General features: G+C 45.7%; 1 protein-coding gene across 1 annotated transcript; it reads right to left on the bottom strand.

The window, feature by feature from the left end:
* Positions 1 to 356: 356 nt before the first annotated feature.
* KPNA6 (karyopherin subunit alpha 6) lies at positions 357 to 26,269 on the bottom strand. Its single transcript, XM_077296034.1, has 14 exons — positions 26,130 to 26,269; positions 20,699 to 20,832; positions 20,100 to 20,195; positions 19,830 to 19,929; positions 19,550 to 19,644; positions 19,339 to 19,470; positions 19,144 to 19,232; positions 18,890 to 18,989; positions 18,608 to 18,771; positions 17,826 to 17,904; positions 16,819 to 16,944; positions 16,263 to 16,390; positions 15,979 to 16,157; positions 357 to 1,630 (listed from the first exon to the last, which is right to left on the bottom strand). The coding sequence occupies exons 1-14, from the start codon at positions 26,131 to 26,133 to the stop codon at positions 1,443 to 1,445; spliced, it is 1,614 nt and encodes a 537-aa protein (XP_077152149.1). The 5' UTR covers positions 26,134 to 26,269; the 3' UTR covers positions 357 to 1,442.

The raw sequence follows: 26,269 nt of genomic DNA, 5'->3' as shown, positions 1-26,269 counted from the left end.
TATGGTCGGACCAGTCGTGGGTCTCCTAACTAAAGACCTATGTATGTAATTGGACGATGAAAGCAATGTGTGAAACCAGCCCTAAATTGTGGGTTATTGTGACCCTTTTAGGAAGAAAAAAAAAAAAAGATACAACTATGGCAAGAATTCCAACATGATTGAAATACTTGAGATTTTCCAAGTCATTTGCAATTTGATCCATGCCCTAAAAATGGAAACACTGAAGAAATGGAAATGCAGTTTACATAAGTAAAATGTCCTGTATACAAGGAATAGCTCTTAGGAACAATAGACATCCGATGCCCGGTAACCTGGTGAAAGAAAAGATTTGCAATAACAAGAAAAAGGAACTAAAAGCCAACTCAGTATTAGTTTAATTCAAGTAGATATATCTCATTCTGCATTTCACACCAATACAGGCCTCAGTCACAAATCAAAGATAATGACCTAATAAAAGGATATTTGTGATACCGGTGTGAAAATGCAAACCAAATGCAGAACTGCAAAATCATTTCATCACGTAGTGGAACTAGTAGATTATTCAAGCTGCCACAAGGTAGCATTTGCCATCTGTATGTAAAGTATACATGTGTCCGATGCACTCTTTGGGGAGCAACATTTTTATCTTCCACAATATTCTTGAAAATACTTACACAGCAAGTCACTATTCTGCTTTTACAAGAATATTGGTCCAGGCTGCAGACTTGTAGCCTCCATACCCAATTGAAATGCAACATGGTTTCCATGAGCATAAATCAGGACATTTCGGGGAAGCAGGTAATGCTATAAGGCACTCATGAGCTTGTGTTGCCATTACCAAGTGCCCATCTTCAAGTCAACAAGAATAAATGTCTGAAATCTGGCAAGTAGCTCCTGATAAAAATGTCCACAGGAGCAAGGAATAAAAATATCACAGTTACCGCCGAGAAACCTATGAAAGTAGTGTAAATGACTGCTTCAGCCTTATCACCACTGTCCAGTGCCTTTAGCCATTTCATTTATTCTTTTTTTATACCTTTAAATAGCACTATATATATATTTCATTAAACAGGAAACAAAAAATAGATGTACAATTGACTCTGCTCCTTTTCCGCTGCACAAAAAGAACAGACACTCCACGCATTCAACCCTAATGCGTTTCAGATACCAAAAGTCCATTTCATAGTTGAAAACAAAAAGAAAAATATATATTTTATCCTTATGAAGCAGAGAAAGTTCAGAGGCAGAGGAGAGTATGTGTTTTGCATACAGACCTCGCAGAAAGCAGCATAAGGTTGAGAATGGGGTTAAACCACAGCTTTCTCTGCATGAGCAAAGCGTTAAGAGGTGTGGCAGAAACTTTTCTAATAAACCGTAAATAGCTCAACTTCCCAGCCATCCCTCTCCACAGCCTTAGCCAAGTAGTAGAGATGGGAATCTCCAATTGTCTTAAGGATTCTGGTTCACAGCTGAAATCCCTCCATAGGGGCTTCTGTTGGTTGAAAAATATACTGTTGCTGAGACTCATCCACTGACGGAACAAGCTGGGGGTCCTCCTCCTCCACGCCAAAGTAATGTTCAATCAGTTCAAAAGCTTTCTGATAAATCTCCTGATTCTCGTGGCTCTGCAGGAACTCAATTTTATCCAAACCTAGAATGGGAAAGCAAAATGCATGTAAAAAGGTAAATAAAATCATCTTTTGTATGCAGCTTTGTTATTACGTGACATGATCTTTTACTAAAGGAGCGGTGCAAGCTTGCAACTGGATAAACACAAATATAGTCAATATTCAAATAGCTTTTTTTTTAGGCATTACCGTACATTAAATAAATGAAAAGTGCAGGTGTAGATGGATTACTTAGCCTTCCTCAGCTCCAGTATATTTTTAGACATGTTAGGCCCCTTTCATACCAGGTTTTGGGCATACAAGTGGAGGCATGAAAAAGTATTTGTGATAGGAGGAGAAAGAGGTCTAAATGTATGAGCCAACATATAAAGACCCCTATATTTTATTAAACACATAGAACACATTTAAATTGCTGTATTGATAAAAATATAGAAAAAACTGGAAAATCCCTACAAAGTCCCCTTCTGTCTGTAGGTTACTCAGTACAATCCTGCTGACAGGTTCCCTTTAATTCCCTAGTAAGTTCTAGTACCGTACACAACAGAGTGCTCCACCAAATGCAAGCTTATAACCAGATAGGAGGCAAGAGACGGTCAAAAACAATAACCCCTAGATAAATTCAAGAACTAGAGACATGCTCCGCCACATAATATAGCATAACCAGCTATTTGGAGCTAAAAAGGAAAAATGCATATAGAGCAGTAGATTATATCCAGGTATCTTACATATAAAATGCATACATATCATAAAGCTGGGAAGTACCCATAGTCCACATTTCATCTTAATATCTGGATCCCTGCTTAGAGAGCAGAGGTTGGCAACCTAGCCAGGAGATGATGGTGCCCCTGCTCTACGGTGACTGTCCCTGGGATTCCCCCTGCACCGCCCTTAATAGATGTGTGGATAGACAAAATAAGCCATATATAAACATATCATGGCATATAAACCAAGCAGGCAAATACTTAATGGCATGTGCATAAACAAATTTAGATTTGACATTTTTGTAGAAGTGTTTCAGCAGTGCTAGTATTAAACTACCATATATACTCAAGTATAAATCAACCTGAGTATAATTTTGCCACAAATAACTGGGAAAACTTACTGACTCAAGTCTAAGTCTAGGGTGGGAAATGCAGCAGCTACTGGTAAATTTCAAAAATAAAAATAGATACCAATAAAAGTAAAATTGATTGAGCTATCAGTAGGTTACGTGTTTTTGAATATCCATATTGAATCAGGAGCCCCATATAATGCTCCATACAGTTCATGATGGGCCTCATAAGATGCTCTTTATTAAAATATGCCCCATATAATGCTGCACAAAAGGTTAATGATAGCCCCTTAAGATGTTCCATAGAATTTTATGCCCCATATAATGCTGCACAAAGGTTGATGCCCCATAAGATGCTCCACAGATTATGCCCTACTGTAAATGCTGCTGCGATGAAAATAAAAATAAATAAGTGACATACTCACCTCTTGTCGCTCAGGCCCCCGGCAGTTGCAATATTCACCTGTCCCCGTTCCACCGCCGTGCGCAGCTCTGTCTTCCGGCTCTCTCGACTGTTCAGGCAGAGGGCGCGCATTAACCATGTCATCGCGCCCTCTGACCTGAACATCACAGCCAGAGGACGTGGAAGACTGAGCCCGGCGGTGGAACGGGGTCAGGTGAATATCGCGCAATGCTCACTCTCCCCCGTTATATACTCACCCTCCAGGCGAGGTCCCTGCTTCTCCATCGTTCAGGGCCGGCAGCTTGTTCCTGTGTTCAGCGGTCACTGGTACCGCTCATTAAAGTAATGAATATTCGCTCACCCCTATGGGAGTGGAGTCGCGTCCATATTCATTACTATAATGAGCGGTACCACGTGACCGCTGAACACAGGAAGAGCTGCGGGCCAGACCGGTGCGATTAAGATGGTTGGAACTCCATCTTGCTTGATCTTCCTCACCACTCTGGATAACAGGGGGAGAGGTGGAAAAATGTACAGGAGCTGGAACTGGGTCCAGTCCTGAACCAGAGCGTCTGCTCCGAGCGACCGCGGATCGTGTGCTCTGGCCATGAAGTTGGAGACCTTGGCATTGAAGTGGGATGCCATTAGGTCCACATCTGGGGTCCCCCAGCGATGGCAGATCTGGCAAAAAATTTCAGGATGGAGAGACCACTCTCCCGAATCTATTCCTTGTTGTCTGAGGAAGTCTGCTTCCCCGTTGTCCACACCCGGAATGTGGACCACCGAGAGAACCGAGCCTGTGCCCTCCACCCAGTGGAGGATGTGTGACAATTCTCGCATCGCCTGGGTACTGCGGGTCCCCCCTTGGTGATTCACATATGCCACAGTCGTGGCATTGTCCGATTGTATTCTGATGTGAGAGGCTGCCAGTAAGTGATGGAAGGCCCTCACAATGCCAGGAGGATGGCACGAATTTCCAGGATGTTGGCACGAATGTCCAGGATGTTGATGGGCATGGTCGCTTACACTGGGGACCACTTGCCCTGTGGTGTAGGTGCACTGCACCCCAACCCGTCAGGCTCGCATCAGTGGTCAGAACCTTCCATTGACCTGTGAGATAGGATTTCTCCTTTGCTAGCGAGGTTGGTTTGAGCAACCAGTGCAGGGACCTCCTGGTTGACGACAGCTGGAATTCCCGGTCGAGAGGAAAGCATTAAGCTACTTACGGGTATCGGCATTTTTCGGAGGCCCATGACAGCACTACGAGAGAGGGGATCCGCCCTTCAGGAACAGGAAACCTACAGATACAAAAGGGCGGCACCTCTCCCATGAATCAGTTGTATATTAGAGCCTGAGAGGACTACCGCGGTTAGTAGCACACAAATATACATTATATACAGTTTATATACAAAATTAATCCATTGCATTATAACTAGATACCACACGTGAGATCTATATATCTCATTATATACATTATAGTGCAACCCCCAAGTGAAAAGGGAGGGAACTAAGGGTGCTGTCATGGACCTCCGAAAAATGCCGCTACCCGTAAGTAGCTTAATGCTTTATTCGGACTCCCATGACAGCACTACGAGAGAATTACAGAGATGTAAAACTACCTTAGGGAGGGACTATAGCTTGTAGCACCCTTAACCCAAAGGTGAGATCAGAGGAGAACCCCAAGTCCAACCGATAGTGCTTGAAAAAGGTGGAAGGGGACGACCACGTAGCTGCCTTACATATCTGGTCGATTGATACTCCAGATCTTTACGCCCAGGATGTAGCCATGGCCCGGGTGGAATGCGCCCTCAGATTCTGCGGAGCCGGACCTCCACCTGCAGTATAAGCCAGAGAGATAGCCTCCCTAATCCACTTCACTAGTGTGTATTTCGATACTCTAAGCCCTTTCCTAGGACCTTGGAAGGATAAAAATAACGCATTATCTCTCTTCCAAGCGTCAGTGACTGCGATATATTCTAACAGGCATCTCCTAACATCTAATGTATGGAGTAGTTCTTCCTTAGTATTAGAAGGATTAGGGAGAAATGATGGTAACACTATCTCCTGTGATCTGTGAAAATGTGAGGCCACTTTTGGCAAATAGGCTGGGTCCGGTTTGAGGACTACTCTGTCCTGTAGAAACTCTGTATAAGGGGAGAGTCTAGAGAGCGCTTGTATGTCCCCTACCCTACGAGCAGATGTTATTGCTACTAAAAAAGCGGTTTTGAGGGACAATAATTTAACTGAGGCTGAATGTAAGGGCTCAAACGGTTCTCTAGTCAAGGCTGAAAGGACTAGGTTGAGATCCCAAGGCACCGACCTGTTCTTGTGTATAGGTCTAGCTCTACTAGATGCTTTTATAAACCTTGATACCCAATAATTATTAGCAATGTTACAAGAAAACAGGGCCCCTAGGGCTGAGACTTGTACTTTCAACGTACTTGTAGATAGATTTAGCTCTAACCCTTTCTGCAGGAATTCTAAAATCTGGTTAATTGGTATCCCTTCTTCGATTTTAAAATCTGAAGAGGCCAGGAACTTCCTCCAGGTTCTAGAGTAGATCTTTGTTGTTATATGTTTTCTACTCTTCATAAGGGTATCAATTAAATTTTGGGAAAAACCTCTGTTTTTTAACAACGACCTCTCAAACTCCATGCCGTCAAATGGAGCCCCTTCACTTGCGGATGGCTGATCGGACCTTGATGGAGTAAATTCGGAATGTCCGCGAGTACCCAGGGGTCTTCCACCGACATGGTCCTGAGCCAGGCAAACCAAGCCGTTCTGGGCCAGAACGGGGCGACCAGTATGACCCTTGCTCGGTCCTTTCTTATCTTCCTGACCACAAGAGGCAATAGGCCCAGCAGGGGGAACGCATAAGCCAATTGGAAATCCCATCTGATCAGGAAAGCATCCACTGCCAACGGATTCTCCCTGGGATTCAGGGAACAGAATTTTTTTGTTTTTCTGTTGTCCCTGGTGGCAAATAAGTCCACCTCTGGATGACCCCACATGCAGACAATCTGACTGAAGATGTCTCTGTTCAGAGACCATTCCCCTTGTTTTAAGGTGTTGCGGCTTAGAAAGTCTGCTTCTATATTTTCTTTCCCTTTTATAGGCAGTGCAGTTAAAGATAGTAAATGTCTCTCTGCTGTCTGGAGCAGGCGGTCCGCTACTTCCATCAGAGATTCGGAATGTGTTCTACCCTGGTGATTTACGTAGGCTACCGCCACCTGGTTGTCCGAGAGGATCTTGGCATGGTGACCCTGTAGATATACGAGGAGTTCTTTAACTGAAAATTCAATTGCCATTAACTCTCTCTGATTAGAAGAGGCTGATGTTTGGGGGTCCCATAGACCCTGAACTGCAATGTCACCCATGTGTGCCCCCCACCCCGTAGAGCTGGCGTCCGTTGTTATTACACGAGTCACATGTGTCACCCAGGGAACTCCTGCTGACAGTTTGTCTTCTTCTAGCCACCATCTGAGAGATGTAAGAACTACAGGACTTAACGTCACCTGACCCTGCAAGGACCCCTGTAAGGCTCTATCATTATCCAGAACCTCAAACTGTAAAGGTCTGGTGTGGAATTGGGCCCAACGGACGGCGGGAATACACGAAGTTAGGGATCCTAATAGTGACATAGCCTGCCTAAGGGTCATGGACGGATTATTAATCGCCTTTAACACCTGTTGTTGAATATGGAGTAATTTATCAGGTGGAAGACAGCATTGGTGGGTCTCTGAATTCAATAACAGCCCAAGAAATCTCTGAATTTTTAGGGGCTGTAAACGGGATTTCTCATAATTTATAATCCAGTCCAGACGTTCTAGTTTGGTCGTAGCTATCTTTACTTGTGAAAGGCAATGGTCTGCTGAATTCCCCACAATAAGGAAATCATCCAGATAAGGAATAATGAGGATATTGAATTCTCGTAAATGCGCCATGACCTCAGCGACTACTTTAAGTAAACACCCTAGGTGCTGCTGAAATGCCGAAGAGAAGGGCTCTAAATTGAAAATGGTGAACAATTCCCCCTATAGACATAGCAACTCTTAGGAACCTCTGGAAGTTCTCATAAATAGGTATATGATAGTATGCATCCTTTAAATCTACAACTACCATGAAGCAGTGTTTGAATAACATCTTTATTGTAGAACTGATTGACTCCATTTTAAAGGTTTTTTTAACCAGGAATTCATTAAGGGACTTAAGATTAGTGATAGTTCTAAATGATTTATCTGGTTTTTGAATCAGAAATAGAGGAGAGTAGAACCCTCTTCCTCTTTCTGATTCCGGGATTTCAATCAGCACTTTTTTAAGACATAAATTCAAGACCTCTGTTTCCAAAGCTGTCTGTTCAACAGTGGAGGAACGTAAGGGGGTTAGATTAAACTTATCACGAGGCCAGTGATTAAACTCCAGTCTCAGACCCTCTGATATCACGCCTCGGACCCAGTCACTATTTGTGATGTCAGACCATGCGGAAGAGAAGGCTGCCAATCTCCCTCCCACAGGGATTGCTAGTCATTGGTCTGGCTTTTTACGTTCTTTTGAGGAACGGCGAAACATGTAGCCCGTACCTCTCCTGCGTCTATCCTCCCATCTAAAATTATCTCTAGAGGGTGAGGATACGCGTTTTCTTCTGCGACCAAATCTCCTTCTGTTGAAAGGGCGACGGTAAGATGCTGATGCCAAATTAGGGAACTTTTTCTTGTCATCCCCTGCTTTCTCAAGCAACTCATCCAGAGTTGGCCCGAAGAGATATTCCCCCTTGCATGGGATAGCGCAGAGCTTGGACCTTGATTAAATGTCACCAGACCAACACTTCAACCATAAGGCTCTACGAGCCGCGTTAGAAAGTCCTGCTGCTCTGGCCGCCATTCTGACCGAATCTAATGAAGCGTCTGACAGGAAGGTGGCAGCATCTTGAATTACCGGGAGCGCATTCAGGATTGTATTCCTGGACGCGCCTTCCTTAAGTTTTAACTCCAACTGTTCCAGCCAGACCATTAATGATCTGCCTGTACATGTTGCGGCCACTGCCGGTCTTAAAGATCCGGCCGCCATCTCCCAGGTACCTTTAAGGAAGGTGTCTGCCTTCCTATCAAGCGGATCTTTAAGGGTCCCCATATCCTCAAATGGTAATGAGGCTTTCTTGGATGCCTTTGTCACCGCAGCATCTAACTTAGGGGCCTTGTCCCAGGTATCAACGGCTGCATCCTCAAAGGGATACCTGCGTTTTAATGCTGGTGGCAATGAACCTTTCTTCTCCGGTTTCTTCCACTCCCGGAGAATCAAATCCTGAATTTTATCAATCACCGGAAAAGATCTACGTCTCTTATGGTCTAATCCGCTGAACATTATTTCCTGTCTGGAAGGTTGCGTTTTAGGCTCTTCCAGGCCCATCGAACCCCTGACTGATTTAACTAATTTATCAACCCGGTCCAGAGGTAGACAAAATCGGCCAGAGTCCTCTTCTGATGACGAGGAAGAGGGAATAGAGCCATAGGAACCTTCCTCTCTTTCTTCCTCAGAAGAATCAGAGATCAAGGGAGTTTTATGTTTTGAACTTCCCGCCTGGGATAGAGACCGCAGGGATTCCTTTACTTCCATACGGATCATCTCCTTTAAGTTAGCCGTACTCGCAGATTCTTCCGCTACCTAGGGGAGGACAATAAGGGTGATACCTTCTATCAGACCTGATGTCACTTAACCCCTACCACACCTGTAGACCTCACCGTCTGCTGTATACAGGGGGCGCATAATTTTTTGGGACAAGAATCTGGTAAAGGGATTCCACATAGGGCGCACTCCTTAAGTTTCGTCTTTGTACTTTTCTTCCCCTAGAATGACAAAGTATAAGGGGGCCCGCGTCACTGAGTGAACATTCACGTAGATCACTTACCAGCGCACGCCAAAAAAGGTACCGGAACACGAGGGGGTTCTTTCCCAGTCGAAGCTCTCGATCCCTGCTTGGACGAGCTTTTACGGCTGGACTGGTCACTTCTGACATGCTCCTTCCCCAAGGGCTTCTGTCGCACATCATCCAGCAGCTGAGGCTGCTGCTCACTATCACTCTCCATGATGAAGATGTGGCCAAAAGCAGGGCTCTAAATCCGACACCTGCTTAAATCCCCCTGAATTCCAGTCAGCAGGCTGCCTGGCGCCATCCCATTGGTTTCTGCTGACCATACTGCAGCTGGGAGGTCAGCGGTAGCTAATGAGGAATCCGGCGTCCAGGATAGATGGGCGCCGCCATCTTGGATAGACTGCGCATGCGCAGCCATCCAGTAACCCGGAAGCGCCCGCTGACTCCGCCCCCAGCGTCACAGCAGCCCGGAAACGCTCCTGAGAGCGGTGCAGGACGCCGGAGACGAACAGCAGCGCTCCGGACGGCGTCTATCTCCCGACGCCGCCACCCCACCACACCGCTGCACCGCCGCATGGACCGAGGGGGGCGGCTATACTTACCGATGCCGGCACATAATGGAGATCAGGAATCCTCCGGACCCTGCTCCAACACGCCACCGACGTGCAGTCCAGCCAGGACCACCGTGGCGTCTCCAGGGACATCCGCACCAGCCAAGGTAGGAGACCCCCCCGCTACCAGATTCGGCCGGCCTGGGATCCATAGGTCATCTGTAGGATCCTGTCCCTCCAGGAACAGGAAACCAACTGATGCATGGGAGAGGTGCCGCCCTTTTGTATCTGTAGGTTTCCTGTTCCTGAAGGGCGGATCCCCTCTCTCGTAGTGCTGTCATGGGAGTCCGAATAAAAAGGATTCCTGTCCCAGGACTTGAGAATGGCTAGTTGGAAAGGCCTGAGGTGAAACTGGGCCAAATGGGACCGTTTTTATTGCTGCCCCCATCCTGCCGAGGACTCTCATGGCAATCCGGAGAGATCGAGGGGGTTTGCGGAGGAGGATGCGAACTCCTAGGCAGAGAGCCAGTGCCTTGTCCCTGGGAAAGAGCACTAGACCCCTGGAGGTGTTGTATAGCATTCCCAGGAAGGTCAGAGACTGACTCAGGGTTGGTGATGACCTTTGTAGGTTGACTAACCAGCCCATGCGACTCAGAGTGTCGGCTGTGATTGAGACGCTGAGCTCGCAGTCCTTGAAGGTAGGAGCCTTGATGAGTAGATCGTCCAGGTATGGAACGACTACTATGCCTCTGGAGTGCAGGACGTCCATGGTGGCTGCCATGACCTTGGTAAACACTCTGGGAGCCGTGGCGAATCCGAACGGGAGAGCCACGAACTGGCAGTGGTCCTGGTCGATTGCGAACCTGAGGAAAAAAACTGATGAGCAGGTGCAATCGGTATTATGCAGGTATGCGTCTTGTTTATCTATGAAGGCGAGATATTCTCCCTTCTCCATGGACGCAATGATGGACTGAAGGGACTCCAGCAGTAGTGACGAACCCGTACGTATTTGTGGAGTTGTTTTAGGTCCAGTATGGGCCATACTCTGCCTCCTTTCTTGGGGACTACGAATAGATTGGAGTAGAACCATCGGAAGCACCCGGCCACGGGAACCGGTACTATGACTCCTGCTTGAAGAAGCGAGGGAACCGCTTGGTGGAAGGCATGAGCCTTGGCTGACGGTTTTGGGGGAACAGAGAGGAAGAATCGGTTCGGTGGGTTAGAAGTTGAACTCTAACTTGTATCCGGAAGACACTAGTTCCCTGACCCACCTGTCTTCTGTAGTAGGCATCCAGACTTGCTGAAAAGAGCAAAGTCGCCTACGGGTGGGATGTCTTACGGAGTCCGTGAGTCATGAGGAGGAAAAAAGTCTGAGGTTTTCTTCCTTTGGGCTTTGACTGGCCTGCTTTTAAATGCCAGGTCTTGTCCGACCTTTGCGTCGACCGTGAGTTGTCCCTGTGTGGGGAACGGTTACGTGCTGGACGCGAGACGGACCAGCCCGAGGAAATCCGAAAGGATCAGAATCGGGTTTGTTACACTTCTTGTTAAGTGCGTATAGGGTTCAGTGGAGGGAGAGAGGTACTCTTACCCCCGGTGGCGTTGGATATCATTGTGTCCAACTCTTCACCGAAAAAGTCACCGACTGAGATACGGGAGGTGCGTGAGGGACTTCTTTGAGGCTGCGTCCGGTTAACATTCCGCAGCCAGAGGATACGCCGAATCGTGATGGCGTTTGATGCTATCCCCGCTACGCTCCTTGCTGAATCCAGAGCAGCATGAAGCATGTAATCTGCTACAACTGCCATTTGAACCGCTTGGTCCGACAGCTCAGGAGCAGATGCTTGGAGGCCAGCTTGTAAATTTTTGGCCCAAGCCAGGGGCCTTGGCAGCCCAAACTGAAGTGAACGCGGGAGCCAGGGAGGCCCCTGCCGCCTCGAAAAATTGAACGAGCCATGTGTTCTACCTGCCGGTCTGCTGCATCCCTGAGGGTGAGCTATCTGTCAGCGAAAAGAGGGTCTGTGCTGCTAGTCTAGAGACTGGGGGGTCCACTTCGAGTGGATCTGTCCATTCCTTGGTGTCCTTCTATGGGAAAAGGTACTTTGCCTCCAGATATTTGCGATTAGCGAATTTTTTCTCAGGCTGTGAGAGCTGCTTTTTAAGGATCGCTTTAAACTCTGGGTGGTTAGAGAAAACCTTAGGCGGCTTCAGAGGTCCTTCAAAGGAAATCTTGTTCTGGGGCCTCTGGTGGCAGATTAGAAATGTCCAGCACCCGATGGATGGAAGAGATTATGTCCTCGACTAGCGCTGTATTGCTAGGGGGATTGGGATCAGGGACCCCTGAGTCGGAGTCACAGATGCCTTCCGAATCCTGTGTATCACTGAGGCGTCCCCTGCTGGGTGAGCTGGGGAGGAGGCCTTCTCTGGTCGGGGATTGCGGAGATCGGCATTGTCTGCCCCTGGAAGGGGACGGTGTAGATGACCTGGAACTACGGTGTATCTCCCTAGAAGGGGATGACCGTGTGCTATGGGATGACGCAGCTGGACTTTCCCTATGGGTCCGCTTGCGTCCTGACCTAGACGTGGATGTGCCAGGTCGTTCTGTACCTGAGTCAAGCTCTCCCTTTGCTGGGTAACGGTCATAGCCGAGGCATGACTCTACAGAGCCTGAAGCAATGTGGAGTTTTGCTATCTATAGACTGCGTCATAGATTGCGACCTCTGCGTGACCCATTCCGGCGTGGCATTAGACACCGAGGCACTGGCAGGGGCTTCTTGGGTCTCTGACGCAGTGTGGATGCAGTCCTGGCAGTGCGTACGTGCTGCCACTGGGGAGAGCGGTCCTGCAGGCTGTGCAGAATGCATAATAGCAGTCCTGCCTGGTTCTCCTGGACCTTGAGCCCGGCATAGTGCACAGAGTGCAGAAGGGCCTGCAGAGGAACTTACAGGGGTAGCTATGCAGAGAAGCCTATAGGGGAGCCTTATAGGGAATATGGATTCACAGCCGAGTAAAACAACCCAGCTGTGATCTTACCCCACCAGTTTGCCCCTAGGTCCAGCGCCGAAGATCCACAGTTCTGTGCCCCCCGGAGACTGGCTGGCCTGGTCCTGCTGACCGGGAGATGCAGGGTTAATCCTTGCTGCAGTAGAAATGGCCGCCGAGGAGAAGAGGCAGGGGGAGAAGGGGGCGGAGAGCTGAGAAAAAAAAGGCGGCAAAGATGTGTAAAAACGTGCCCTTTCTGTCTCGATCCACCCCCTCTATGACACTGTAGAGTGTCATATTTGTCATCCGGGGGGCGGGCCGGGGGGCAGAGAGGAGGCGGCGGCTTCAGCTAGGCCGAAGCCGGGGCCTAAAATAGATGCCAGATGCCCAGAAAGGCTCCAGGCCGGCGTGGAAGTCTGGGGGGGTCGGATCTGAACCGGACCTCCCCGGATTTAAAGGCAGGATAGTGGTGGGGCTGTAGGCGAGAGGGGGGCCCCTGAGGCAGTACAGAGCTGGTGCTACTGCAGAGACAGGGGCGTAGGGAGCCCTGTGTCTGTATGTTCCATGCCTGCCTGCACTCCCCCTGGCCCCGACAGGAGCCCGCAGCTGGGCTGGGGTCCCTGGATGCAGGCGCAGTGTGCTGGCCCATTGCTGGGAGCTGCAGAATGCTGCCTGTACAGGCCCTACCTGAGGCGTCTCAACCTAATGCCCCCAGAGGGGGATAGGGAGGGTGCTGTTGTCACCTTCAGGGTGACCCTGAAACCCAGAAACCAAGAGGAATTGGGGAAGGAGGGGGGGGGTCTCGACTTCGAACCAGCACCCGAGGGACTGGGGAAGGAGCGACATGGGGAATAGCCATCTCTACTTCAACCGGGCACCCCATAATAGGGGGCCGAGGAAGGAGCCATGCCGGGAGTCTCACAGGACAGGAGACCCACTTTTCTTCATCTGTAATCCATCGGTAAAAAAACGGAGTAAAAAATCTTAGGTGTGCCTCCTATGCGACACTAAGCAAAAACTAGAGAAGGCTGACGCCGTCCAGGGGTGTATACTGCAGAAGAGGAGCCACGGTTAATCTTTTTCAGATTATGCATACTGTCGCCTCCTAGTGGACAGCAGCATAACACCCATGGTCCTGTGTCCCCCAATGAGGCGACAGAGTAATATGCATTTATCGTATGCAGATTCCTTTCAAATTACTTTTCTGAAAGTATGTCCCACATAAGCCTCCAGATGCAAAATGGCAACCAATATCCTACAACCCCAAACAGTTATTCAAAACCTTTAACTCCCTCCTCCGCCCCCCACTGCCCCCTCCAAACTCCCTCATCTCTGCTGAGGACTTTGCCATACACTTTAAAAATCAGATCGACCAAACAAGACAAGTCTTCATTGTTCAACCACCACAACCCCTTTGTATGCCAGACCAATGCCCAAACCCCATTACCTCCCTAACCAACATTACTGAAGGGGGGCTTAATTGTCTCCTCTCCAAATCGCACCTCACCACCTGTGCGCTCGACCCCATCCCATCACCACACTTATCCCATCCCTAACCCACCTCTTCAACGTATCACTAACTTCTGGCACCTTCCCTCCTGCTTTCAAACATGCCACAATCACGCCTATCCTTAAAAAGCCAACCCTCGATCCAACTGCTATGTCCAGCTATCGCCCAATATCGCTGCTCCCATTCGCTTTCAAACTCCTGGAGCAGCACGTCCACACTGAACTTTCCTCCCACCTCTCATCTAACTTGCTCTTCGACAATCTACAATCTGGTTTCCGCCCCATCACTCAACTGAGACAGCCCTAACCAAAATGACTAAGGACCTACTTAGAGCCATAGCCAACAGACAATACTCTGTACTCCTAGACCTGTCCTCTGCTTTCGACACAGTTGACCACTGCCTCCTACTACAGATCCTCTCCTCATTTGGCATCAAAGACCTCGCACTCTTCTGGATCTCCTCGTACCTTTCCAACAGCACATTCAGCGTCTCTCACTCCCACACTACCTCCTTACCCCACCCTTTCTCTGTTGGAGTCCCCCAAGGCTCTGTTCTAGGACCCCTACTCTTCTCAATCTATACACTTGGCCTGGGACAGTTCATAAAGTTTCATGGATTCCAGCACCACCTTTATGCTGATGACACGCAGATCTACCCTTCTGGCCCAGACGTCACCTCCCTGCTGTCCAGAATCCTGGAGTGTCTATCAGCCATATCCTCCTTCTCCTTTCACTTCCTCAAACTCAATGTGGACAAATCTGAACTCATCATCTTTCCTCCATCCCATAGATCTTCCTTACCTGACCTATCTATCGCAATTAACGATATCACGCTTTCCCCTGTACCGGAAAGCCCGCTGCCTCGGAGTAACCCTTGAGTCTGCCCTGTCCTTCAAACCGCACATCCAAGCTCTTTCCACCTCCTGTCGCCTCCAGCTCAAAAATATCTCCAAAATCTGTCCTTTCCTCAACTGTCAATCTACTAAAATGCTTGTGCATGCCCTCATCATCTCCAGCCTTGACTACTGCAACATCCTTTTCTGTGGCCTCCCTGCTAACATCCTTGCACCTCTCCAGTCCATCCTTATCTCTGCTGCCCGACTAATTAATCTCTCTCCTCGCTACTCCTCCGCTTCCCCCCTCTGTAAAAGTCTTCACTGGCTCCCATTCCCTCAGCGTATCCAGTTCAAATTACTAATACTGACCTACAAAGACATCCATAACCTGTCTTCTCCATATACTGTATCTCTCAACTAACCTCCCGATATCTTCCCTCACGTAATCTCCGGTCCTTCCAAGACCTCCTTCTCTCCTCCACACTTATTCGCTCCTCATCCAATTGCCTCCAAGACTTCTCCAGAATATCCCCCATCCTCTGGAATTCTCTGCCCCAACACGTCCGGTTATCCACCACATTCGGATCCTTCAGACGGAACCTGAAAACTCATCTCTTCAGGAAAGCCTACAGCCTGCCCTGACCCCGCTGCCTCCTCATCACTACCGAAGCTACCGCCTCACCAACACCGGAGCTGCTGCAACCCTCAACCTATTCTCTCCTTCCCCATCATCCTGCAGAATGTAAGCCTGCAAGGGCAGGGTCCTCGCCCCTCTGTATCAGTCTGTAATTGTTAGTTTGCTTACTGTAAGTGATATCTGTAATTTGTATGTAACCCCTTCTCATGTACAGCACCATGGAATCAATGGTGCTATATAAATAATAGTAATAATAATTGACTAAAATGTTCTTCTTAATGCCAAAGGATACCTAGTGGTGTTATATACAGAGGGCCACACTTCCCAATATGCAATAGCAGTAATTTAAAGCGCAATCAGTGTAACAATCCTTAGCTCATCCGAAAGAAAAAAAAGGCTTCTACCTTCTTCTAGGAGGGCCTGTGTGTGTCATTGATAGCCAAGTCTCCTTCTACACTGTAGAATCTACAGTATATGACTGCATGTTAAAATAGTAAATGGCTACATATTAGAAAAGCCACACTTTGAGCCTTACCATATGCCTCTTCTATCAGTCCACAGTAAGGGTTTATGCCACCAGCCCCTTGTTTTGCGTCTTGATCCCCAAGACGGAGGATATTTTCTAGTCCATTCAGAGCTACTTGCACTATTTTTGAATCCATGACTGTCAGGAGATCGCAAAGTGGTTTGATACAACCCAAGTCCACCAAGTATCTAAAATAAATGAACATAATTACATTTTCCATGTGTAGAGGAGATTTAATGCTGGTGCTTTTTACTTTACACAAGTTTTCAATATGTATATTCAGTTGCTCTTACCTGATTTGCTCTGAAGTACCCCCAGATGTGGCATTTGTGATGGCCCAGGCAGCTTCTTTTCGTGTGCGAAATTCTGCTTTTTGCAAAATCTCAATCAATACTGGAAATATATTGGCATCGGCAACCGCCTGGAAAGAAAAATGGACACAAATTCATATGAAATCAGAGGACATAAAGTCATAGAAGGGTTCTGCTAATTAAATAGCGACTAAATGCTACCAAATCTTCACATTTTGCTACAAAAAGTTGAAGGGAAACAAAAGTCTAAACAGCACTTAATTGCTGACTAGGGCTGCAACATTAATGGAGAACTTCATAGGAAGGATTTGGGATGGTCATTTCCATCTTGCCAGGTTTTTTATTCCCACAGAGAAAACAAGTTTAACAGTCAAATCCATATTGATGAAGCATGAATGACCCAAGAAAATATTGGTTTGTTATGGCAGCGTCATACCAGAAACACTAAGACTTAGGCCTCTGTCTACTAAGTAGCACTGTTACATCTAAAAAGTGAAGGTCCACTAAGGACACTTACATTGGGTTCTACTCACATTACCTGTATTTGAGCTCTATTGCCAGCAGTGATATTAGAGATGGTCCAACAGGCCTCTTTTCGGATAGATTCCTTTGGGCTACTCAGAAGATGTAAGAGACAAGGAAGAGCAGAGCAGTTTAAGATAACCTGCAGAAAAAAAATATTGCTCAAGGTTTTACTGTAACTTTCAGATTGGACATTGTAGCCACAAACAGGAGGTAGGGACCTGACTGCTACAGAGAAAGATAAGGCTGGGCAGAAAACTCTGCTGAGACAAATTGAGGGCCAAGGTGGTTATCAAGGCTGTGTTAGGCCACATGGAGAAGAAAGATGAAAAAAAACAAAAAAATGTGTTGTATGCTTTGTGTCAAGGGCAGACATACCTGTATTGAACATGACTTTTCCTAAAAAAGCAGCACTGTTAGTAAGCAACAGGAAACTGTCATTAAAAGGCAGTGGAGGAAGAAATAGATACCACACCCATGTATCCAGGGAGGAAAAACCTAGCATGATAAGGAGTGATCCATTTGAATTTTTGATCTGATTTCCCCTTTCTTCAATGCTTGCACCTTCTGTGTAGTTTTTAGAATGGTGTCACTTTGGTGTATTTTCTGTTATATTGACCCCCCCCAAACGCACTTCAAATGTGAGGTGGTCCCTGAAAAAATGGTTGCTAATAAAAGTCTATGGAGAAAAAAACGCATCCTGCAAGCACTTTTGCAGGATACGTTTTTTCTGCAAAACGACGCATAGCGACGTGCAGTGCACGACGCTAGTGTGAAAGAGGCCTAACATGAGGTACAATAGGTCACGAATAAACAATCTCAGAATCACTGGGATACGTTAAAGAGTTCCAGAGCTATAACCTCATAAAGTGATAGTGGTCAGAATTGTAAAAATTGGCCTGGTCACTAACGACAAAATTGGCTATGTCACTAAGGGGTTAATTCAAGATTCCCCTGTGGTAGGTAGGGTTAATAAATCTGGTGCAATTTTCTTAGGCCACAATTGACAACATAAGTTTTCACCTGTGTCTGAATGTCATCTCCTGTCACTATGTTCCCTACGGCTCTCAAGGCAGGCGAGGCCACTTTGTAATCGTTGTGCCTTAGTGTAGAAAAAAAGAAAGGAAATGTTAATTATAAAAAGAGAAACAAGTACAGTCATTGATTCGCCATAAGCTTTACAAAAAAAAAAGACTTTAGTTGAAAACTACAAATAAAGATTAAACAACCACATGACGGATTTCATCACCCTAGGTATGCTTTTAATCAGTATCACGGCTCCAACCTGATAGTGTGTGTAATTTACTGAGCACAATCCTGCTGACAGGTTCGCTTTAATGCCAAATACACTATTATTTTTTTTTTATTTTTAGGAAATGCAGTATTACAAACCTAAGCGTGATACATCATTGCTTTTATGATAGAGTCAGGTCATAAAAAGTTTTGAAAATTTGCAAGATTTTGGAACAACGTAAGGCTGCACTAAAATTTTGTGACCTTTGGTGGTCTCCTACCATTTTCTCCTAGTTCTGACGAACTGAGCAGAGCTGGGGTGGCACCCCCTGCTTGTCATATTCATGATGTGCTGCGGTCTTTCATATTCATCTTACTTCATGCTGGAGTAAGGTTAGCAACGAGATGCACACACAACTTTTCAGACGTGCCACATACTCATCAATACCAGCATGAAAAAAATGTGTAAAGGTTACCAATCTGTAGTCAAAAGCCAATGTTTCATCTGCGATTTCTCAACTATAGCAAATTACTCATCCCTTACAGAAAACCACAGAGTATCTGACACTAACATTAAGAGTTCCACCAGCCTACGGCAGACCCCTGAATCAATCACTGCTTGGATCTTTTCATTGGGCCCATCAGAAAGGTATGACAGTGCCCAGCAAGCATCTGCCAATAAGTCAGAGTCACTGGTGAACAGGAGACGTGATAACACAGGAAGACACTGCGATACCTAGAAAAAGCAAAACGGTTGCTTTAATATTCTATCATTATTCTTCTTAAGAAACATTGTCAAAAAAAGTGTTCTTTACAGAAAGCAAAATTTTAAAATAAAAATAAAGAATACAAACTTTTTCAAAGTCTGGAGGTGGGTTCTTTCCACGGCACAGATTAGACAAAGCCCATACAGCATTTCTGGTCATGGTAAGACGGCTTGACTTCGTAAGAAGACTGAAGGGGAAAAAATTTTTTTAAAAAATCGTAAAATATTGCAGTACAAGCATCACTATAAAAATTAGCTAATAGCCGCAACAGTTGCACATCATCAGGCATATTGTTATATACACACAATGTTACACTTGACTGATCTGCATAATATACTTACTTAAGAAGGGGAGGAAGGATGTCACAACTCAGCACATAGTCACGGCACACTGAGCTGTCACCGGCAATATTGCCCAAGGCCCACACCGCCTGCAGGAACCCATAGTATATTACACTTACGATCAGAAAACAGACCAGCAAAACACAGAACAAGAAGCAGAAAAACACACAGGGCAAACAAAGAGGATATTCAAACCTGCTCCTGAACGTCTTCATACTCAGAGTTTAGCAACTGGATAAAGATTGGCACAGCTCCTGCTTCTATCACAATCTTTGTTTGTTGTGAAGTGCCCGAAGCAATGTTTGTCAAGGCCCAGGCGGCTTCAAACTGTAACAAACAATAACAATCAAGAATTCTGTGCATCTCTCTACCTAACAATCCGCTTTCTCTACTTTAGTGCACGCACCTGTAGTGTATAGTTATCACTCCTCTTAAGAAAATCCACAAACCGCTCTACTACACCAGGAGCATTGATTACTTCATCTATTGGGGGGTTTGGCTCTAAAACAAAGCGATTTAAAAAAAAAAAAAAAAAATAGGTGAGCCTCCACGATCATCATTTTACACTGCCAAATTATTCTATAGGTATAGAGGTCTACATAGATAGGATGGACAAATACTATACCAACATTTACATAATGACTACCCGTCTCTCAATGACAGCAACGAGCAATGTTCATACACACCCTTTGATAGCAGCTTTCGAAATTTCTGTGTTGTAGCCAACTGCAAGTCAGGATCATCAGATAGTAGTAGTCCAACCATTTCCCGGGTGATCAGTCCATCCTAACAGTAGACAAAAGGAAATGCACTTCACTATTGTACTAAAGAACAAAAATCAGGCAGTTGGTAAAAGTATCAAAATATTCTGGATTTATAGAAAAATAAAAAAAAGAGTTGGTTAATGTGATAGGACCAAGATAATCAGTTTATTTCATCTCTAGTTCTAAACATACCCCAGAAGTTGTAGAGCTGACATATGAGTCCATCAAAAGCCCATCAAACATGGATGCATCTTCAGAAACCAGTTCCACATTGCGACGCTTAAAAAGCTGCATAGAAGGAAAAAAAAAAAGATATTTTCAGGTCAGATAAGAATAATTATACTTGTCATTGTTGGAGAACCAAACTATTTTTTCTACCCAAAATAATGAATTTCATATATTGTACATACTAAGAAACTGGACAGAATCTGAACATTCATATTTGTTTTATTCTCCCTTAAGTACCATTACTAAGTTGTTTTTTCCTTTCTAATCAAATAGTGAGCTCACAGTTGCTATGCTATTCACATAGTCACATGAAGACAACCTGTGGCCATATGCGCTATTAAGACGTGGACTTCATAGATCCTATCCACCATATAGATTACAGGTGCTAGCGGGCCCAGACTTTGGTTTGCCACCACCAATGTCTAGAATGGAGGACTCCCATGTCTTCACAACAGAATTGTAGTTGCCAACGCCATACATACTGTACCTTCTATGGAAGGTACGAAAACAGTCAATTATATTACACCGTGTATAACAATGAAATTAAAGATAAAAATTCTAACCTGTTCTTCACGCTTCTGTTTTCTGAGTTGGATTCCTTCTTCTTCACGCCGCCTGCGCATCTCCTCAGGGTTTAGAGCCTTGTTCTTGTAGCTCTTCATGCGACTGTTGTCCTTCCCAGGGCTCGCTAAGGAGTCTAGAAGAAAAAAAAAAGCCATATTGTTCACCACTGCACAATTAAAGAGAACCTGTCACCCCTAAAATCAACGGCGAGCTAAGGCCACCGGCATCATGGGCTTATCTACATCATTCTGTAATGCTGTAGATAAGCCCCCGATGTATCCTGAAATATGAGAAAAAGAGGATAGATTATACTCACCTGGGCGGGCGGTGCAGTCCGGTCCGGGGCCTCCCATCTTCATTCCATGACGTCCTCTTCTGGTCTTCACACTGCGGCTCCGGCGCAGGCGTACTTTGCCCTGTTGAGGGCAGAGCAAAGTACTGCAGTGCGCAGGTGCTGGATCTCTCTGACCCTTCCCGACGCCTGCGCACTGCAGTACTTTGCTCTGCCCTCAAGAAGAGGACGTCATGTGATGAAGATGAGAGGCGCCGGACCGCGACACCCATTGGACCGGACCAGGACCGCCCCTGGGCGAGTATAATCTAACCTCTTTTTCATATTGACAGATGACAATAAATTATAATACAGAAATCCTGGTAACATTTACTAGTTGTTGTTTTTTTAAGACTACCTTTCACCGGTTTTAGCATGTTAAACTGGCCACATCATGAATAGTGGCTGGAGAGCTGAATAAAACATGTTTTATTTTCTTATCTCTGAGAGATTAGTGAAAATTACAATGTAAACTTTGCAAGCGAAGACCAAGGGGGTGTAACAAAGACTCTTCACTGGGGTGATGTACTTATTCCCCTGTATGATGTTGACCAATCATAAGCAGTAGGTATAATGCAAGGGAAAATAACACGTCCCTAGAGGTCAGAAGGTCTGCTTTCTCTGTGCAATATGGAAAGACATGTAAAAACACACAGCTCTGTTCTCCTCAATCGACCGTACTGACCGTAATTACTGTGCCGGGAGAAGAGAGCAGAGCTGTGTGTCCTTACATCTCTTGTCGCTCTCCTCTACTCCCCTTCCTCACACACTGACGGCAATGAGAGAACTGCAGAGGTGTAGGTAATGACACACAGCTCTGCTATCCTGGTAGTTAGCTCTGGTTAGACATGAATCTTACCATGCATCATACAGATGCCTCCACTTTATAACTGGGTAGTTATACTTTTTCCAGTGTAACTGCCCCCAGAGAAGAATCTCTTAATGCCGCCTTGGTCTTTGAAAAAAATTAGAATCTAAACTTGACAAGCTAATATCTTGGTAATGGAGATAAGAAATAAACCTTTTGTTCAGCTTGACAGTCACAATTCCATAATGTGGCCAATTTAACATTCTAAAACTGGTGAAAAGTCTATAAACATCGTTCACCGTGCAAGATCAATCATGCTTTACAGCTGTGGCAATTCCAGTTTTAGCTACATATTCATATTTATTTTTATTTAAGGCTAGTGTTTCAAAATATAGTTTGTCTTCTCAGTTTTGAGAAAGAGACAAACAAAATTAATTTGAAAAACAGATTCTTTGTACAACTGATACAAATGGAAGTACTGGGGTCCCAATGATCAATATGTGGGGTCCTTCCGGATTCTGTTACGTGTCAGTTTTTAGAACAGAAGATTAAATTCTGCATCTTGTGCTTTTTCTTCTATTCTAAAAACGGACACGTAATGAAATCCATGATACTCAAAGTGGTCCCTCTGCTTCTGCATGTATCAGTAATACAAGGGATCCATTTTTAATGATGCTTGCCTGTTCCTATATACAGAACAGCCTCCCTGTAACTGCCTGGTCTCTCAATCATCTTCTAAGAGTTAACTACTTAAGAGTCATGGAAATTGAGGAGTCGGAGGTTTGGCTTACCGACTCCACAGCCCCGGCAGGGCTGTGGAGTTTGAGTCATAGCCCATTTTGGTGGAGTCGGGGTCATGGAATTTGAGGAGTTGGAGTCGGAGGCTTGGGTTACCGACTCCACATAAGTCTAATGTCGACAGACAAAAAACAAAACGAGTAAACCAACGCCCGCTCAGAGCCACTAAGTGCACCGATTGGCTGCCGCACTGCCAGTATGACAACAGCGCTGCAGTGAAGACCTTCAAACCTTAAATCCTTGGAACAGCAGTGGAGACCCACTAATAAATCTGATGAATAAAGCACAGTTTGTCTTTTTAGAACAAGCTGAGGATAGGAATTTTCTTATAAAGGGGAAACCCTTTTAACTATTTCTTTACTATTGACTAATTTTAACAAGAGACTACATTGTTCCTTTTAATAAAGGAAAAGACAATCAGAAGTTACTTATTGTTTAAAACCACTTAAGAACTGGGCGATTTTCCTTTTTTTTTTCGTTTTCTTCTCTATACCAAGAGCCATAATTTTTCATTTTTCCATCAATATGGCCATGTCATGGTTTGTTTTTTCCTGGGACAAGTTGTACTTTCGAACTACACCGTTCATTTTATTATATGCTGTACTGGAAAGTGAGGAAAAAATTCAAAGTAAGGCAAACGTGCAATTCTACAATAGTTTTTTGGGGTTTTATTTACAGCGTTAATTGTACGGTAAAAATGACCAGACAATATGATTCTCCGGGTCAGTACAATTACGCAGATATCAAACATGCACAATTTTGGTTTCACTTAAATGGTGAAACAAATTCAGAAATTTGGAAAACAAAATTAGATTGTGTCGCCACATTCCGAGAGCCATAACGTTTCAATTTTTGGGATATGGGGTCGTTTGAGGGCTTCATTTTTGCGCTCCGAGACAATGTTTCTACTGATCTAATTTTGGGGTAGATACGATGTTTTGATTGCCTGTTATTACATTTGTTTCGGCTGTGGAAGAGGCTGAAAAACTGCCAATTCTGGAGTTTTGTTTTTTCTTATTACGCTGTTTACCGATCAGATTAATTTATTTTATATTTTAATAGGCAGCACTTCTACAAACGCAGCGATACCAAATGTGTGTATTTTTTAGTCTTAATTTTTAATGAAGGAAAAGGAGGGTGATTTGAACTTTTCATTTTTTTTCATGTTTAAAACTTTTTGTTTTCTTTTTTTTACTTTTCACAGCATGTTAGTCCCCTAAGGGAACTTGAATCTGCAATGATCTGATCACTTCTGCTATATACAGCAATGCCACAGCATGTGTTTACACAAAGCATAAATGCTGCATTTTTTCTGTTGCTTTTTTTTTTAGCAGTAGATCTGCTGCATTCTAACTATCCAAGCAAAATAGATGTGATTTAATGAAAACTCATGCCCACTGTGTGGCTGGCTAAAGACACTGCTTAATGCTGCATTTTTTCTCTATAAGCTTCTATGGGGAGTCATGGGTGTAGTCACCTGAGCGACATGGTCCCCAAGAGGCTTTTAAATGTTGTTTTTTTTAATCAAATGAAACAGAACTTCAGGGTAAAATATACCTGGCAGAAATAATAGAGCCAGCGCCTGATACATGCCGCCTGAGGTTCAGGCAGCAAGAATCAAATGTCAGGTTTAATTTAAAGGGAACCAGTCACCTAATTCATGCTCCCAAACCACGGGCAGCATGAATCCGGGATTTCAGGGAAAATATACTTTAAAGATCTTTGTGGGAGAGACCTGTCAATCACCTGCAGCAGCTCTGGGAGAAGTCGGCAAGGGGCAGCACTGGATTTATCTAGTCCCCGGCTATGGTCCCCAAGCACTTCAGAGAAAAACACACGTGGCTGCAATTGTGGGGCCAGGCTCTGATTCAGATTACAAGTTCCCTTTAAACAATTGTTCGTTTTCTGCTTGTCAGAATGTCAGATTGAAATAAATCAAATAATTTAATAGTTTTCCCACCATAGACTTTTAACTTAATCTAAGGGTTCAATTGGGAACTAACAACCTCTCATTTTAATAAGCCTGGAGGTGGCTGATGCCAGCCGATATGGCTTTCAACAGACCCCCATTCTACAGCTAAGAGGGGCATCTACCCTGAGACATCTGTTGTTCATGCAGCCACCGAACTAGTTCTCAACCAAGCTCAGGTTGTCACAACAGCGTGTGCACTAATGCTAGCTAGTCCGCTCACTGGCTGAGACGTCCCGTGGCCGCAGTCACACCACCTTAGTGAGAAAGAAGGTGAAATCTGAAGCTTGTAGGCCGTAGGAAATCAGCGAGTGGGTCAGCACGATGGTGCCGTCAGACAAGATACATGCTGGGTTATACCTACTGCCCAGAAATTCACAGTCTGAATAAAAAGGGGCACAGTCTACATCCATAAACGCTCGGGGTCGTCTGATTTCTGGTACAGTTAATATGTAAGGGTAGGTCGACAACCCAGTGTACGTGTGTTACCCGACACCTCTGCTGAGATCACTGCTGGTACATGTTCAGACTAATGATATTAATACAAGTTACCAGTTATTTGGGCACACAGTACCTTTAGGAGCACTTGTGTTTGCACCTAGGGTGCGCTTTCTTTTTCTGTGAGACTTTATGCATGTAGAAGTACAGCTTACACTAGGCTCCTATGTGCTGTACTCATACTGTGCGGAGCCCTGTACACGAATATACGCCATCAGTACAATACAGTCAGTACCTGTGCAGTTGGTCGCTTTCTCGCAGGCAGCATTTAGTGCCCAGACAGCACAGGGGTTGTCTGCTGGTCACGCACCGTCTCTCTTAGGTACAGTACATTTGGGACGCCATGCTGTGCACAAGACAATGCATGCTATATACGTGTAATAATGGCGGAGCACGCAGCACTGCTACGATATTGGTGAGCTGATGTTCGGATCGGACATCAGGATCATAACAGTGGGGGTCCGGCGCCTCCAATGGTCAGCGGTGGATGTATGTCATGTACAGAGAGGTATAGTACTGTTTAGTGGCCAGTGCCTGCAGACCAGCAGCTTTATAGTAGTGGCAAACCCCTCTATAAGACATTTACAGTCACTTTCAAGGGCTCGCCCAAAACCAGCGCCCCAGCAATGCAGCGGCTGTTTGTGGTAGTGCAGATGTGCTGGAGGGGAGCTGCAGGAGCAGGCACAACCTGAGTGCGGGAGGGGCGCTGGTGTTGGAGCAAAGCATTAGTCCAGGCTTTCCGTGGGGTAAGCCCTGCAATATGGACATACACAGGAGCCTCCATCGTGGGCAGAGAATGCTGGTGACAGAACTCCCCGCCACTCTTACAGGGAAGACCCCAGCACACGGAGTAAGCTTGTGTACGAGACCGAGAACAAGTCCCCACAGCGGCCAGTGAGGCACCAGGGTGGGGACACTGGGCCCCTCCGGCGGACAGGCACGTAGTAAGGGCAGCACCGCGCCAAGGACCCGCATATGACCGTGATATTGGATCCCCCCCCTTCGAACTCATCCCCCAAATCTCACCCATGCTGCCCCCGGTCTGTCAGGGCCTCTCCCGGCTCCTCTGGGACAATATGTCTGACTAACGGAAGCCTCTGAATGACAATCTAAGTCGCGGAGCGATTTTGCGTAAGTGAACGTCAAGAAACTCCTTGTACGTGCGT

The sequence above is a fragment of the Ranitomeya variabilis genome, chromosome 3 (genome assembly GCF_051348905.1).
Source record: "Ranitomeya variabilis isolate aRanVar5 chromosome 3, aRanVar5.hap1, whole genome shotgun sequence".
NCBI classification, from domain to species: domain Eukaryota; kingdom Metazoa; phylum Chordata; class Amphibia; order Anura; family Dendrobatidae; genus Ranitomeya; species Ranitomeya variabilis.
The sequence above is the reverse complement of the archived record's forward strand: the minus strand, read 5'-3'. Positions and strand labels throughout refer to the sequence as shown.